At 36.9% G+C, this 13,451-nt stretch overlaps 2 protein-coding genes across 2 annotated transcripts in view; one reads left to right on the top strand and one right to left on the bottom strand.

Annotated features, from left to right (window-relative positions):
- The window catches only part of Lrrc69 (leucine rich repeat containing 69), a 116,270-nt gene that overhangs the window by 90,589 nt on the left and 12,230 nt on the right, over positions 1–13,451 (top strand). Inside the window, exon 8 of the mRNA XM_028779831.1 lies at positions 3,411–3,529. Within this exon, the coding sequence (XP_028635664.1) occupies positions 3,411–3,524 (114 nt within the window). The 3' untranslated portion in view covers positions 3,525–3,529. The remainder of the gene's footprint in view (positions 1–3,410; positions 3,530–13,451) is intronic.
- LOC114631502 (60S ribosomal protein L36a-like) lies at positions 6,994–7,435 on the bottom strand. Its single transcript, XM_028779864.1, has one exon. It carries the CDS (start codon positions 7,409–7,411, stop codon positions 7,091–7,093), a length of 321 nt encoding a protein of 106 aa, XP_028635697.1. The 5' UTR covers positions 7,412–7,435; the 3' UTR covers positions 6,994–7,090.

Below are 13,451 nucleotides of genomic sequence, written 5' to 3'. Positions count from 1 at the left end.
AGCCTTGGAAATAGCCTGTAGTACTAAGAGGATCCATGGGACCCCTTTGGCCAATGACTCAAAAGATGTGACATATTCCTGCCACTGGAGGTTTTACTTGGTAGGATAAGTTGTCTAGTTTGGTATTTTATTCCTCATTATATGGGATGTTTTGTGTTTTAATTTTTATCAGCTAGCCACCAAAGTGGTAATTATTTTTGACAGAGTCATAAGGTTTCTTAGTTCACATGTGTGAGAGGAGTATTTTCTAGGAAGGAGTACCATCATTCCTTTGCAACATGGTCATTTCATATGAGACATGTCATATCAGTAAAAATAGCTACTGTGATGATACACACACAGGTAGAAATTTAAATGAGCATGTATCTGAAATATCTTGGAGAATTTTATGTATTTCACAAGACAGTACAGAAGATGATGATTTTATATGAAAAATTGCAGTACCAGGGAATTATGTCAAGTTCTTTTCCTCAGTATAATTCCCAGAAATCAGTCCATATCCTTGAGAAGTGTTGTATTATTAGAGTAATAAACAGCAAAAAGATGAACAATTAATTCTATTATAAACAACTAAACAATAAATAATCATTCCTCTAAGAAGGGGTAAAGAAAGTTTGCATTCCTGCTTGTGGCAGGAGCCAAGCCAAATTCTTCCCTGCCAGTTTCTTAATGACACAAGGGAAATGCAAAAGCCACAGTGGAAGGAGGAAACACCATGAGGAGTTTTTAGTATAAACTTTTCACCTCATGGAAAAACTAGAGCAAAACGTGCTAGTTAAACCCACAATATAGCTTCCCTGATTCATGTTGTTTCTCCAGTTATCTCTTGGTTCATGGCTTTCATTCCTGTCTCAAATATGTACTAATTAAAGAAGACATGGAATGGTTTATTTTTAATGTACCATAATGAAGCAGAAAATAGCTGTTTTCTTTAGACTAGAGACTTGTCTACTTTATAGAAGGCACATTTAGTTATGATTTTTGCCATTAGATCTTACACCATTATTTCAACATTAAGCTCACACTATCTAAAGTGATACTGTCATCCCAGAATCGACGTAAAACCTTCTACACATTTATCACTACAAAAAGACTAATTCTTTTTATTTTTGATCTTTGTATTATTTATGATTGAGAGCACGTGATTCAATATTTTATGATTAATTTATTGCTCTCCTTGTTTTGTTTCCCAAATATGCTAAGTACAGTTTTGAGTTTTTTTGTTTTGAAGTTTATCTTTAGAAATATCCTTTTGTCTCTTCCACAGTTAGGCATATCATAAGTCATCTTCTGAAACCAGTTCACCTCTACTCTGTAAACTCTTGATTCATCCATAGCCTGGCCTCTGCCTCCCTTCTTGTGGCCTTTTAGAGCTTACTTAGGACTTGGCATAGCCATATGTTTCTAGTTATTTTGTATCTATTTCTTATCTTTCCAACTAAATCCTGAGAAAATTATTGGAGGCAGAGGCTATTTGCTATATATTTTTGTATTCTTGGCACTTTGCCTAATGCACACAAATTTTAGATCACTTATAATTTATTTGTATTGTTGTATGGGTCTGGCTGAATATGCCTAGATTAGGATTCCAAATTTGTCATCTTTTGGTTATTATCTGTCATTTAAAATATTTATTTCTTTTGCTCATTTTTCCTCTTGCCTTTATTTTTGTGTAGTAACTTCCTAAACAGTGTCCTTCAGAGGAAGGGGTGCTGCTCTTTCAGGGGTCCCCAAGTCCAGAGTTGATGTTCTCTGGCTTAGTTGGTTAGTTCTGTGCTATGTGTACATGCTAGGCTAATCACAGTGCTCAGAGGTTGTTGATTCATGCTGGCTGAGTAGTGGAATGGATGTCTCTCTCTCCCCGTGTATGTATGTATGTATGTATGTATGTATGTATGTATGTATGTATGTTTGTATGTATGAAGGTTGGAGATAGAAGAACTACTTGTTCAAAAAAACCAACCAACCAACCAACCAACCAACCAACCAACCAACCATAATTAGATGAGCTCTTGTGCCCTCAGTGTGGGAAATGAGCACCTGAAAGGCAAACTGAAGATGTTCACCAGGGAGTTCGGAAATACCTGCTGATTGATTAACAGCTTTGTGGGAAAACATTAGCCTTCTACATCCAAAATAATGTATGGTCAGGATATCGCTACCTAGTCACTATTTGGGTGGGGATGAGAGTACTATGACCTTTGACTTCCATTCTCACTCATACATGGCCAGCATCAGAAGGCTGTTTGTCTTGAGAGTGGATGGTAATCTTTCAAACATCTAAATAGGATTTCATTTTTGGTAGAAAAGTGAGCAGAACAGTATTTAGATATCTCATGAGGTTTGTGATGATGTTGGCCAGAGTGGTTTTTTTTGTTTTTTTTTTTTTTTTTGGTAAAAGTAAGAGGTATCATTGACCAATTAAATCTCAAGTCATATGTCTCTGCTTTGGATTTCTTCAATGAGTGCTATGTTGACTTTAGGGTTTTTCTCTTCCCATTTTTTGACATGAAGGGTATCAAAGGAGGCCTTGTAAATGTTGAGGCTGTAATTGTTAAAGATATGTACATTAAATTGGCTGGCAGAATTTTGAATATCTATTTTGTGCACTGAGAATTATGATGAGATATCTGAAGTATAAAACCTTAAGTCATATTGATTAGCTTGATTGAGACCCAGCCAGTGATGATCTTAATGAACATTATAGAAAATGAACAGTATTAGGAATTTCCATATAGGAAGTGTATAGAACACAGGCAAAGTCAAGAAGCTATTCAGCAGGCACTTGCTGGTTGATAATTGAAACCTTTTTCAAATAGGAATCAAGTTCCTGTAGCATGTATGATTTGCATGGACATCCTTAGTATCATACAGTCAAACCATGTACTAGTGTTCGGATAAAAGCACATATAAATTTTTATCATTTAAGTTTAGTTTAGTGTTAAATATGCCTTTGTCATCTGGTTAAGCTTGTTTGTTTGTATGTGGTAAAAGAACAAATTAGCTATAAATGGAATCATGTGTTCCTTACAAATCAATGTTCTGAAACTTCTGAGAAAGTGACTATTTTATTAAAAAAATACAAGAAAACCAGGCTTAGTGATGGTTGCCTGTGATCCTAAAATTTAGAAGGTAGATGCAGTAGATCAAGAGTTCAAGAGCAGTCAGAGGCAGGAGGATTTCTGAGTTCGAGGCCAGCCTGGTCTACAGAGTGAGTTCCAGGACAGCCAGGGCTATACAGAGAAACCCTGTCTCGAAAAACCAAAAAAAAAAAAAAAAAAAAAAAGAAAGAAAGAAAAAAAAAGAGTTCAAGAGCATCCTCAGCTTTCTCAAACACAAAACAAAATGATCCCACTTCTAACCCTACTCCTTGGGACAAACTTAATTTGACCTTTAATCTTTCTTTTTAGAGCTGGAAGATAAGCAGAAACCTAAAGCTGATTCCTCTCCAGACATTAGTCTGTTCCTACCAATGCTTTGACCAGCGTGATCCTGATGATGTCTTTGGGATTGCTCAAGAGTAGAGCAGGTGAGATAGTCCTTCAGCACCTCATTGGGCCAGTTGTCTCCTCTGCCTCAGGTCAGCACATGCCCCACTTATGACGCTGTTCTCTGTCTAGTCGCTTTCAATGTATTAAGCAAAGGAAGGTGAGTCACTCAATTATAAAATGTATACTATAAGTACTGCAGTCTGCATCTAGATGGCTCTGTTTTTAGATGCTTGTTTTCCTCCTATTGGCTTAAAAACACATGGAAAAATGTGAAAACATTAATCTGGATGACACATGAATGTGATCTTTTCCATCCCTTTTATGAGTTCCATTCCCTTTTTAAAAATTCGAAGATGAGTTTAATGGAGAAAGATGTTTCATTGATGAGCATTTCACAGTTGAAAGACGGATACTCATTTGAGCTAGGTAGCTATATTGTATTTGCAGGATTTCACTTGAGCCACTAACATCTGTTGATATTATATAGAATTTTCATTCAGCTTAAAAATAAGTAGAAGGCTGGAAAGTCAAGGACAGTAACTCCCAATACTATCATTTTTTACAGAGTTCTGATAAATATATTTGAAAAAAAAATCTTTGATCAAGAAGAACTGTTCAATGTGAGGAAAATTACTGAAATGAAAGTGTGAATGATTTCCTTTGAGGGAATAGAGAAAACTAGGAAAAGAATTTATGAGAATATATGTTACATTTTCCCTAAATCAATGGTTCTTAAAGTCTGATTTTCATTCAGTGCCACCCAGAAAATGGTCTGGCCCTACCCTAGGACCAGTGACGCAGAAACTGTGAGCATTGGAGGGCAGATTCTGTGGCCGTAGCCTCCTGGGTGATTTGTCTGTGTGTTCGAGTTTGAGAACCACAAAGGAGTCTAGCTTGTAAGAAAGTTAATCATAATTTTACATTTAAACTCAGCTAAAAATGCATTACTTCATGTGACTATTTGATGGTCCTCTTGCTAGAGGGCCAAGTGGAGCCTCTTCTTCTATTCTTGTCCCACTGCTACTGTCCTTGGAAGGACTTATAGATTCAATCCAGGGCACTTTACGCATCAAAGTTACCTCTGGCATAACTGCCAAGTGAGATCTATTGAGCGCAGCAAAGGCTTTGAGTTCCAAAGAATAAATTCCAGGTTCCACTCAAATAGTTACTTCAAGGTAACTTTTAAAAGGCTCCATTAAACAAGAATGTACCTTAAACAAAAATAAACAGCTGAGACCAACACAGAGCTCACTAAACATGAGTCAGTAAAACACACTATGTGTGCCTATTGAGAGAAAAATTACCTCAGTAAATTGTATTTGATTAGGGAAGTACTTTTTTCTTAATCTAGTTTATATAGTATAAACATGGTTTGTTTATCATTTGAGTCCTATGACTTCAACCATAATCCATTCCTCATCTTTTTCCTGAATAGAAAATTCCATCCACCCATCCATCTTTGAACTTATTTATTCTGTAGGCAGTTGAGGCATTTTCTTAAAGTTCATGTGACATACAGGTGGACTCAGGCTCCCTCTCTCTATCCTTGCTGCCATGTTTAATTCATAGGTGAAGGTCACTGAAGTCTGGCTTCTCTTCACTATTTCACAGATTTTTATCTATTGATAAAGCTTCCTAAAAGCCATAAAATAATATTGCAAATATTCTTGGTATGTCTTCTTAAAATGCCTCTTTGTATGGCCCTTGTCTAGCTTATTTTTTCTGTGAGAAAAATAAATGGGCAGAAGTTGCTTGGTCTTGCTAAATAACTGTTTCTTGGTTCTGAGAAAGTCCCAGGGCAGCTTACTCCTCAAACCCACCAAGGGAACATTAGGAGCCTTCTCAGGCTACAAGGCTCTCAGTTGTAGAAGGTTCAAGTTCAAAAAATACCCTTGAGCCTCCCATGGCAATCCTGTCACTAAGGGATCAGCAAAGGCCACTGAGGGATAAGAACACATTGGCAGGCAACACTGAGTTGTAAGAGGAGAGAGAGGGCTCCTGAGTATCCCTACAGACTCAGGTGAAGACTGTGAATAAGACAAGTTATGTGTTGCTAGCCAGAGTAACAATGAGCTTGTTTCACAAGGGCTTCTTAAGGGACTGTCCCTTTATTCCTGTGAGTTGGTAAATGTTTGCATAGAGGAAGAAACAAGACAGGAATTGGGAATACTGAGACTGAGTTGTCGGCATCTGCCTAGGAAAGTTAGACAGACTGTTCTTCTGATCATTGTAATTATAATAAAAGCCTATGATTTCTTTCTGAACCAAGGAAATTAGCAGTTGCTTGTGACTTGTTCTATTAATGTATATTAAAGAAAAAATTGATTTATAGTACTTTAAAATTGTTCAATTAGAATGCATCTGTCAAGTAATACTGGCCTAAGGAAGAAGATACTTTACAAAGATATCCTCTTCTGAAGTGTTTTTATTTCGTGACAACAATTATACCTCCAAGAAATATAATTGTTACCTCCCATAGGGAAGACATTATCCTAACTTGAATGTGGATGGGGTCTCAGAGAACTTCTGCCTGTTTGGGGGGTGCTTTGCACTAAATCAGAATAGCTTTTCTCTGCTCAAAACTAAGAATCTCAATCTTGTCTCTCTTGGCTAGCGTTTATCATTGTACATGTTTTGAGATACATTATACTTTACTGAGAGGAGCTAATAGAAGCCATGCAGGAGGAGCTGCAGTGGGTAAGTGAGCTTCCTGGAGATGGCCCACCATTTTGCATCACTTTGATGGATGAATCCTGGACAGGCATGGCCCCAGGCCCCAGGCCCTTCATCTTCATATTGCTTCTTGCTGCTAATGTGTTTTCTCATTGCTGTATTCCTAATTTTTCTGATATGGTGTAATTGGCAAAGAAAGATCCTTTCTATCTATTGTCTGTTATGATTGCTTTCCTGAATATTAGCCCTCTCTTGGGCAAATTTCCTTCAGATCAACATGAAGATGAACTTTGATGAATAAGGCTGTATAGATGAATCAGTGATTTGATAGAATTCCTGATTTGATTCAAATAATTTTATGAAGTTAAGACAATTGATAGAAAGTTTACAGTTAGAATCAAAAGTAGAATGTGCCTCCTCCTTGTAGAATAGTAAAGGCTGAATAGGTTAGAAAAGGAGTTTAATGAGCTTTTATATGTTCCAAGCACATAAATTGCTTAAAGAAGAATAGGCTTGGAACAAATTTATGAATAAAGAAAACATTCATTCTAGGTTGCAGCGAGGAGGCCACAGGTTCAGTGTTACATAAAAAACTATTACTTTGAACTTATAATGAGCTTTTGGAATGAAAGGCAGATAAAACTACTGCTTTGGGGCTGGAGAGATGGCTCAGTGGTTAAGAGCACTGACTGCTCTTCCAAAGGTCCTGAGTTCAATTCCCAGCAACCACATGGTGTCTCACAACCATTTCTAATGGGATCTGATGCCACCTTCTGGTGTGTCTGAAGACAGTACAATGTACTCATATACATAAAATAAATAAATCTTTTTTTTTCAATTTATGAAAGCTTTAATTTATTCCCTCACCAAAGACAATCAAAGGGGGTGAAAGGTCAAGATTTTACTGTCTTCATAACAAAATCGGTTTAGAACTGGATCACTTGGCCCTTTCTCTTCTTGTCGCCTCCCAGTTCAAAATGCTTGCACTTCTTACTAGCCAGCATCCTCTGAGATCTGCAGTTGAGCTCGATGCACTCCAGTTGCAGCACGATCTTCTTTGTAGTTTTAGCCTTTTTGCAGAAAATAGGCTTAGTCTGACCATCATAGCCACTCTGTTTCCTGTCATAATGGCGCTTTCCCTGGGCATACAAAGAATCCTTGCCCTTCTTGTACTGGGTCACCTTGTGGGGCTGGTGCTTCCCACATTTCTTGCAGAATGTCCAGCGAGTCTTAGGAACGTTCACCATGTTGGCAGGAGCGCTATCAGCTCAGAAAGAGAAATAAATAAATCTTAAAAAAATACTACTTTGAACTTATAATCACCAATTCTATTCTAACTCCCATTGTGTAACATTTTTATTTGTTTTTGAATGAGATAATTCTTCCTCCTATAAAGACAACCTTGTCTTAGGGGCTATAAATGTGCTAAAGGAAAAAATATATTAGAGCTTGCTTGCTAGAGCTTTGCTCTATCCACCAAGTGTATGTATATGCATATGTATATATATGTTGATGCATATGTGTATGTGTGTAAACTTGTTGGAGGCAGCTCATTGGAGTTTACTTCATGTATTTCATCCACAGAATGTGTGTGTGTGTGTGTGTGTGTAAAATGTTTGGAGCCTGATTTGCGCCATCCAACCAATGTGTGAGTGTATGTGTGTGTCTGTCTGTATATATGGCTTTCTGTATGTATATATGTATGTATGAAAGTATGTTTGTATGTGTATATGTGAAATTATTGGGAGCTTGCTTGTTCCAGCCTACTTTACTTCATCCACTCAGTTTGTGTGTGTGAGTGCATGATTTTCTTTCTCTGTTTTGCTTTCTTGCTGGGTTCCAAAGAGTTTAAAGAGTTCATAGTTTCTTGCTGGTCATGGAGAGTACTGGTCCCAGATAATTAAGTTTTGCTCCTGTCAACACCACCAGTGTTTGATTCTTAGAGTACCTGCTGCTTTCAGTGGGAGTCTCTGTCGGTCAGTTCCTCTCAGCACCAGCCCCGATCTCTACATGCAGCTCTCCTCAGTTTACCCTGTGGTGTTGGAGCTAGCTTTGACACCTGACGGTTGATGTCAGCTCTCTGTTTCCTCACATTCTTCAGAAAGCTCTTCTAGCCATCATATTTTAAATTGCAGGTCCTACCAGCAAACATTAAAGTTTCTTCTTTTTGTTTCTCTGTTTCTCCTCACCTTCTACAGCACTCTATAACTAAATTGTCATCCCCAGAGGCATAACTTAACTGAAACTATATATGTATACACATATACTTATATGTAATATATAATTTAGGAAAATTTAAAATAATATAATTTCTTATGGCTTTTTCAAACATCCTTAATGTTAGTGAATCTAAGATTTCATACAAATGTTCAATGCATGTTGGTCATATGCTGTATCCCACAACCCTTCTTTTCCACTACTCCTGTATTCTTCCAACTATTGTCCCCTACATCTTCATGTCACCATCCTTGTTTTCTTTTATAACCAACTGGGTCTAATTAATGCAGCTTGCACAAGTCTGGACAACATATTAGAGAGTACATCCATGAAGAAAAGTGATTCTACTTTCTCCAGTAGCAATTAAATTCCAAAACCTCCCCAGCTAGGCATGGAGGAGCCTCATGAATACTTCCCATCCCCATTGGATTTGTTAACTAGATTCTTCTTGTGCAGGTAACTACAACTACTGTGAGTTCATTTGTACAATGAGTGTTTAGGTACATTGTATTTGTGTATGTGTGTGTTTGTGTATATATATATGTATGTGTTTATGTGTGCATTTATGTGTGTATGTGTGTTTATGTATGTATGTTGCATGTGTATGTGTGTATGTTTGGTTTTGTGTATGTATATGTGTGTGTATATATATGTCTGTTTATGTATGTTTGTATTTGCAAGTGTATATATGGCTATATGTATATATGTCTATGTGTATATTCATATGTGTATGTATGAATTTTAAGTTTTTTTTCTCTGAAGAATGCCATTGGAATATGATGGAAATTTCATTGCCTTTCAAGATTGCTTTTGCTAGTGAAACATTTTCATAATAGTTATTCTGCAGATCCATAGTATAGGATTTACAAAATTAATGTTATTTCTAGTATTTTTCTAGTTATTTAAAAGATTTTAATTATACATAGTGCTCCTTCATTTCATTGACAAAGATTATGCCAAGGAAATTTAAAAAGCTACTGTGAATGGGGTTGTTTTCTTTATTTCATCCTTAACATATTGATTAATGATATCTAGAAAAGCTGTTGAGTTTTGCATGTCGATTTTGGATCTTGCTACGTTGCTGAAAGTATCAGTTCTAGGAATTTTCTTGTGAAGTGTGCAAAGTTTCCTGTTTTACTTTGCCATAGAAGTAAGTGTTTTCCTTCATCTCTCACTTCATAGGGTTGCTGTTCTTGAACTACCCCCATTCTCAGAGACTCTAGCTGTCTAAGTACAGTTGTCATACACCATCATTTTTCCAGTAAATCTTACTTATGATTCTTGTTGAAGTAACTGTCAGAGATTGCCGTACTTCCTTTCTAATAGGTTAGCACGTATCTCTAACTAGAGTTCAGTACTTTTTCCATTGTCTTTCTCACATTGATGATTGCAGTCCTAAATCTGCATAGCTTTCGAAGATGTGTTCTGAAGCTTTGAGTTGGTTCTGCTGTATTACCACTACCTTAGAAACTTCTTTCACAACCCTTTACATTTCATAGATGAAAATGCATAACTACATTTAAATTATACTACAAAAATCTTTGTTGTTGATCTGAAATTCAGACTAAGCTCCAAAGCCTGTATTTTAGGTGGCAGCCCTATTTTGTAGTAAATTTCAACCTTGCTTTCTTTAGTCAACCAACATTCTGTTATTTTCCAGCATAGACTTTTTCTTTAAATAAATCCCACATACACCACTAAGTAAAAGGCATACTATTCTTATTTCCTAAAATCGAAATTAAAATAGGAATAGTTGTATTCTTTACTACAACTGTAATAGCATATTATAAATTCTCCATATTGAACTTTCTCCAGTTAGTTCGTTCTAGACAAATCATTGTGGACAAAAGCACAGAGACATTTAATAGCTTCAGTTAGGTTCTGAACAAAGTCCACATTTCTTAACATTTGTTTGTTCTTCTTACAAGTCTGTAGTCTACCTGCCTCTTCCTCTCCTGTCACTTTTTCTTCATAACCCGTTTATCAAGTCACTTTATGCATCAATTACTTTTCTTGTTGTGGCTAAATATGTAACAAGGAGAAAATCAAGGGAGAAATGGTGAATTTTGGCTTCCAATTTGAGGACATGCTGTTCATTCTATAAGGGAAGGCAGCTTGGCTTGAGTGGGAGGGGTCTGGTCTCAGTGCATCTGAAGTTAGAAAGCAGACAGTGGGGTTGGGCTGTGATGCTCTTGAATGTCTGCCTCACTTCTTCAGCAAAGTTTCACCTCCCCCACAGTGAGGGACCAGAGGTTAAGAACATAAGCCATTGGGACATTTCACATTCAAACCACACCATTCTGGGTCCTGAAATGTCCATGTTATACTTCCTGGGGTTTATTATCAGCTGATTGGAGCAATGTTTCTTCCGACTAGTTTCTGGGTTGTTTTGCTCTACATACTGCAAATGGGCCATATGCATTTCCCCTAACCTCTCAGGGCTTCTATCTGACACCCCTATATCTGTGGCTCAGAATAATAATTCCTTTCTCAGAGAGTTATTGCAAAGATGAAGTGAATTGATACTTGGAAGCATTTTAGCTTGGCACAGTGAGGCTTAGACAATGCTTGTGCTGCCACCCGGAGTACCTGAAGTTTCTAGAAGCTTAGACAAGTTGATTTATAATGAATACTAAGTGGAAAATCTGATCTTAACAGCAACATAGTGAGAGATAATAGAGGGGAATTTCTAAGCAAAGGGGAAAAGATCCTAGCACTGTCCCCATGAGTGAGATAAACGGCAGTCAAGATAACACTGGTTGGAACTGAACATGGGAGATAAGATTCAAAGGACTGTTATTTTAGAAGCCATGGCATGAGCGATTCTGTAAGAGGAATAAAGCATATCACTGAACATCGGTGTTGCATAGTTTGGTAAAGGGCTCAGAACATGGTTTGACTTTGATAGAAAACACAGAATTAGTTTTAGATCTGGAAAATTAAGGATGCTAACAATATATCGTTGGAATTACCCATTAGGCTCCTTAATTCCTTTTCTGTTTCACTGATAGGCAGGAGCTGGGGACTAGAGAAGCACCTAGTACCAACACCACAGACTTTTCCAAGCTAATTGAAATTTCTAAGTCACATAGTATTGGGGCTTTGCATCATCTTATTTTTTTTTTTTTTACAAGAGTGGGCATATTCAATCTTCATCTACTATGTTATACTCTATAACAGAATTATCTAATATTTCCAAACTGAGAAATTATTGTCAGACTAGAATTACTCACTAAGACAAATAAATTGATTTCAAGTTAATTTGTTTTCCTTGAATATATTTTAGAAGTTGGACAATGCGGAGAGTAACACCTTGCTGATGCAGATACTTATAGAACTAAAAACTTTTAATAAGTTTGTTTTTAGGGGTTAATTATTTCTAACCAAATGAATGTGTTCACAATAATATTTTTCATTTTCTTGAGTATGATGGTTTGTATTAGGAGCCAGAGTTATGATCCATTATGTTTTGGTAGAGATATTTATCAAAATTTAATCTGTTATGCAATTCATAGCAATTATTGTACTGCTGCTGTCTACAAACTATGCTTTTTCACAAAAAGTTTTAAAAAGTTCTTTTTCATGATGTTACCTTGCTTACAGTACTGAGGATCATCCTCCCTGCTTAGAACATTGGATTTTCCACGCACATGCCACACAATCAGTAAGTCTGGTCGAGTGCGTTTTGCTAAATTTGAAAATTGTTTAAGAAATCAAGGTGGCACAGTCTAGAGAACAGAGTACCAGAATGTTTGAGGAAGCAAGAGGAGAGAAATAACCAGTGAGATGCTGCCACACATGTTCTTTTGGCCTGTTCTGTGAACTTATGGCATCTGCTAGCAAGATGTACACATGCCTCTAGTGTTACATGATAGACGCAGGCACTCCCTGGGCCAGAAGGCTCCCAGAGAAGCTTCATTCTGAATGAAATGCTCTTTCTTAAAGAATCATTTAGAGAATACTGATGATTGAATGAGGTGATCTCTTGGGACTCCTTAGTTGTTTGATTCCAAGAAAGCTGGTCGTTACCAACAAATTAAGGCTTTGTGGATCTAGCCAAGAATGCTGCTTAATGTTCACAGGGAGAACTAAGGAATATTGTGAATGATTCCAAGTTAGCAGAGAGGGCCTGGGGTTTGCAAGATATTTCCTCAGTCTTGACTGATTTTATTTAATTAGAATTTCTTTTTTTTTTTTTTTTTTGTGGTATCCTTGTGGGACTCTAATGAAGAAGAAAGCATCAAACAGAGGCTAATTTATTTCAGCCTAGTTAGGATTCATCAGACTGGTTCTTGCAATAATTCAATGCAAGATGAGCCCAGAAGGGGAGAACAGGAATCATAAAGGGAAAATGGAGTGAATTACTTGGCTGCTCAAGAGAGAGAGGGAAGGGATAGTAGGCAGTTCCCCTTAGGGTGTGCTGGAGAGCGTCCTGAAACCTAAGGTCTTCTCTTCTTTTATGCTAATATGTTTCTGAGATTCTCAAGGGTAAAGCAACTTGCTCTAAATCACAGCATACATAAGTAAGTAGCAAAGCAAAAACACTCCCCATTTTTAAAAACTTGAATGTGCTGTATTTCAAATATATCTGGCCTTTCTCAGTGAGTTCCCAATTTGCTGAGAATCGCTCTCCCATCATTGCCTAGTATCCAGCCTTCCAAAAGAGTTTGTACTCCTCTTTCCTCTACCCTCCAGCTCTTCTCTTTCCTGTCAGTCAAGGATATTCTAAACTTTGATGTTTTAGAAACATCTTATTTAAATATATTACAAGGTATATAAGGAGAATAGATTTAATGCTGATTTGCTGTGAATTTTGAATTCCTTTTCATACTTTAACTTATTTTAATATTATCTCCATCAATATAATCTGTAGTTCTCCAAAAGTTCTGATAATTGTTCTTTCTCTCCTAAAAATGGCATCTAACCCTCACAGTGTGGAGTGCTGCTCAGGATTCCATTTTGGAGCTCATGAGCTCCATGTCTCTACTGGCTTGAAAGAGACATGTTGGTTATGAGACAAACTTTCCGTTTTTAACTGTTATGCAGGGTCCTAAGCCCACTATTTTTAGG

This window comes from Grammomys surdaster, unplaced genomic scaffold (assembly GCF_004785775.1).
Source record: "Grammomys surdaster isolate TR1022 unplaced genomic scaffold, NIH_TR_1.0 97, whole genome shotgun sequence".
Lineage (NCBI taxonomy): Eukaryota > Metazoa > Chordata > Mammalia > Rodentia > Muridae > Grammomys > Grammomys surdaster.
Note: the sequence above shows the minus strand (reverse complement) of the source record. Positions and strands in the feature narration are given on the sequence as shown.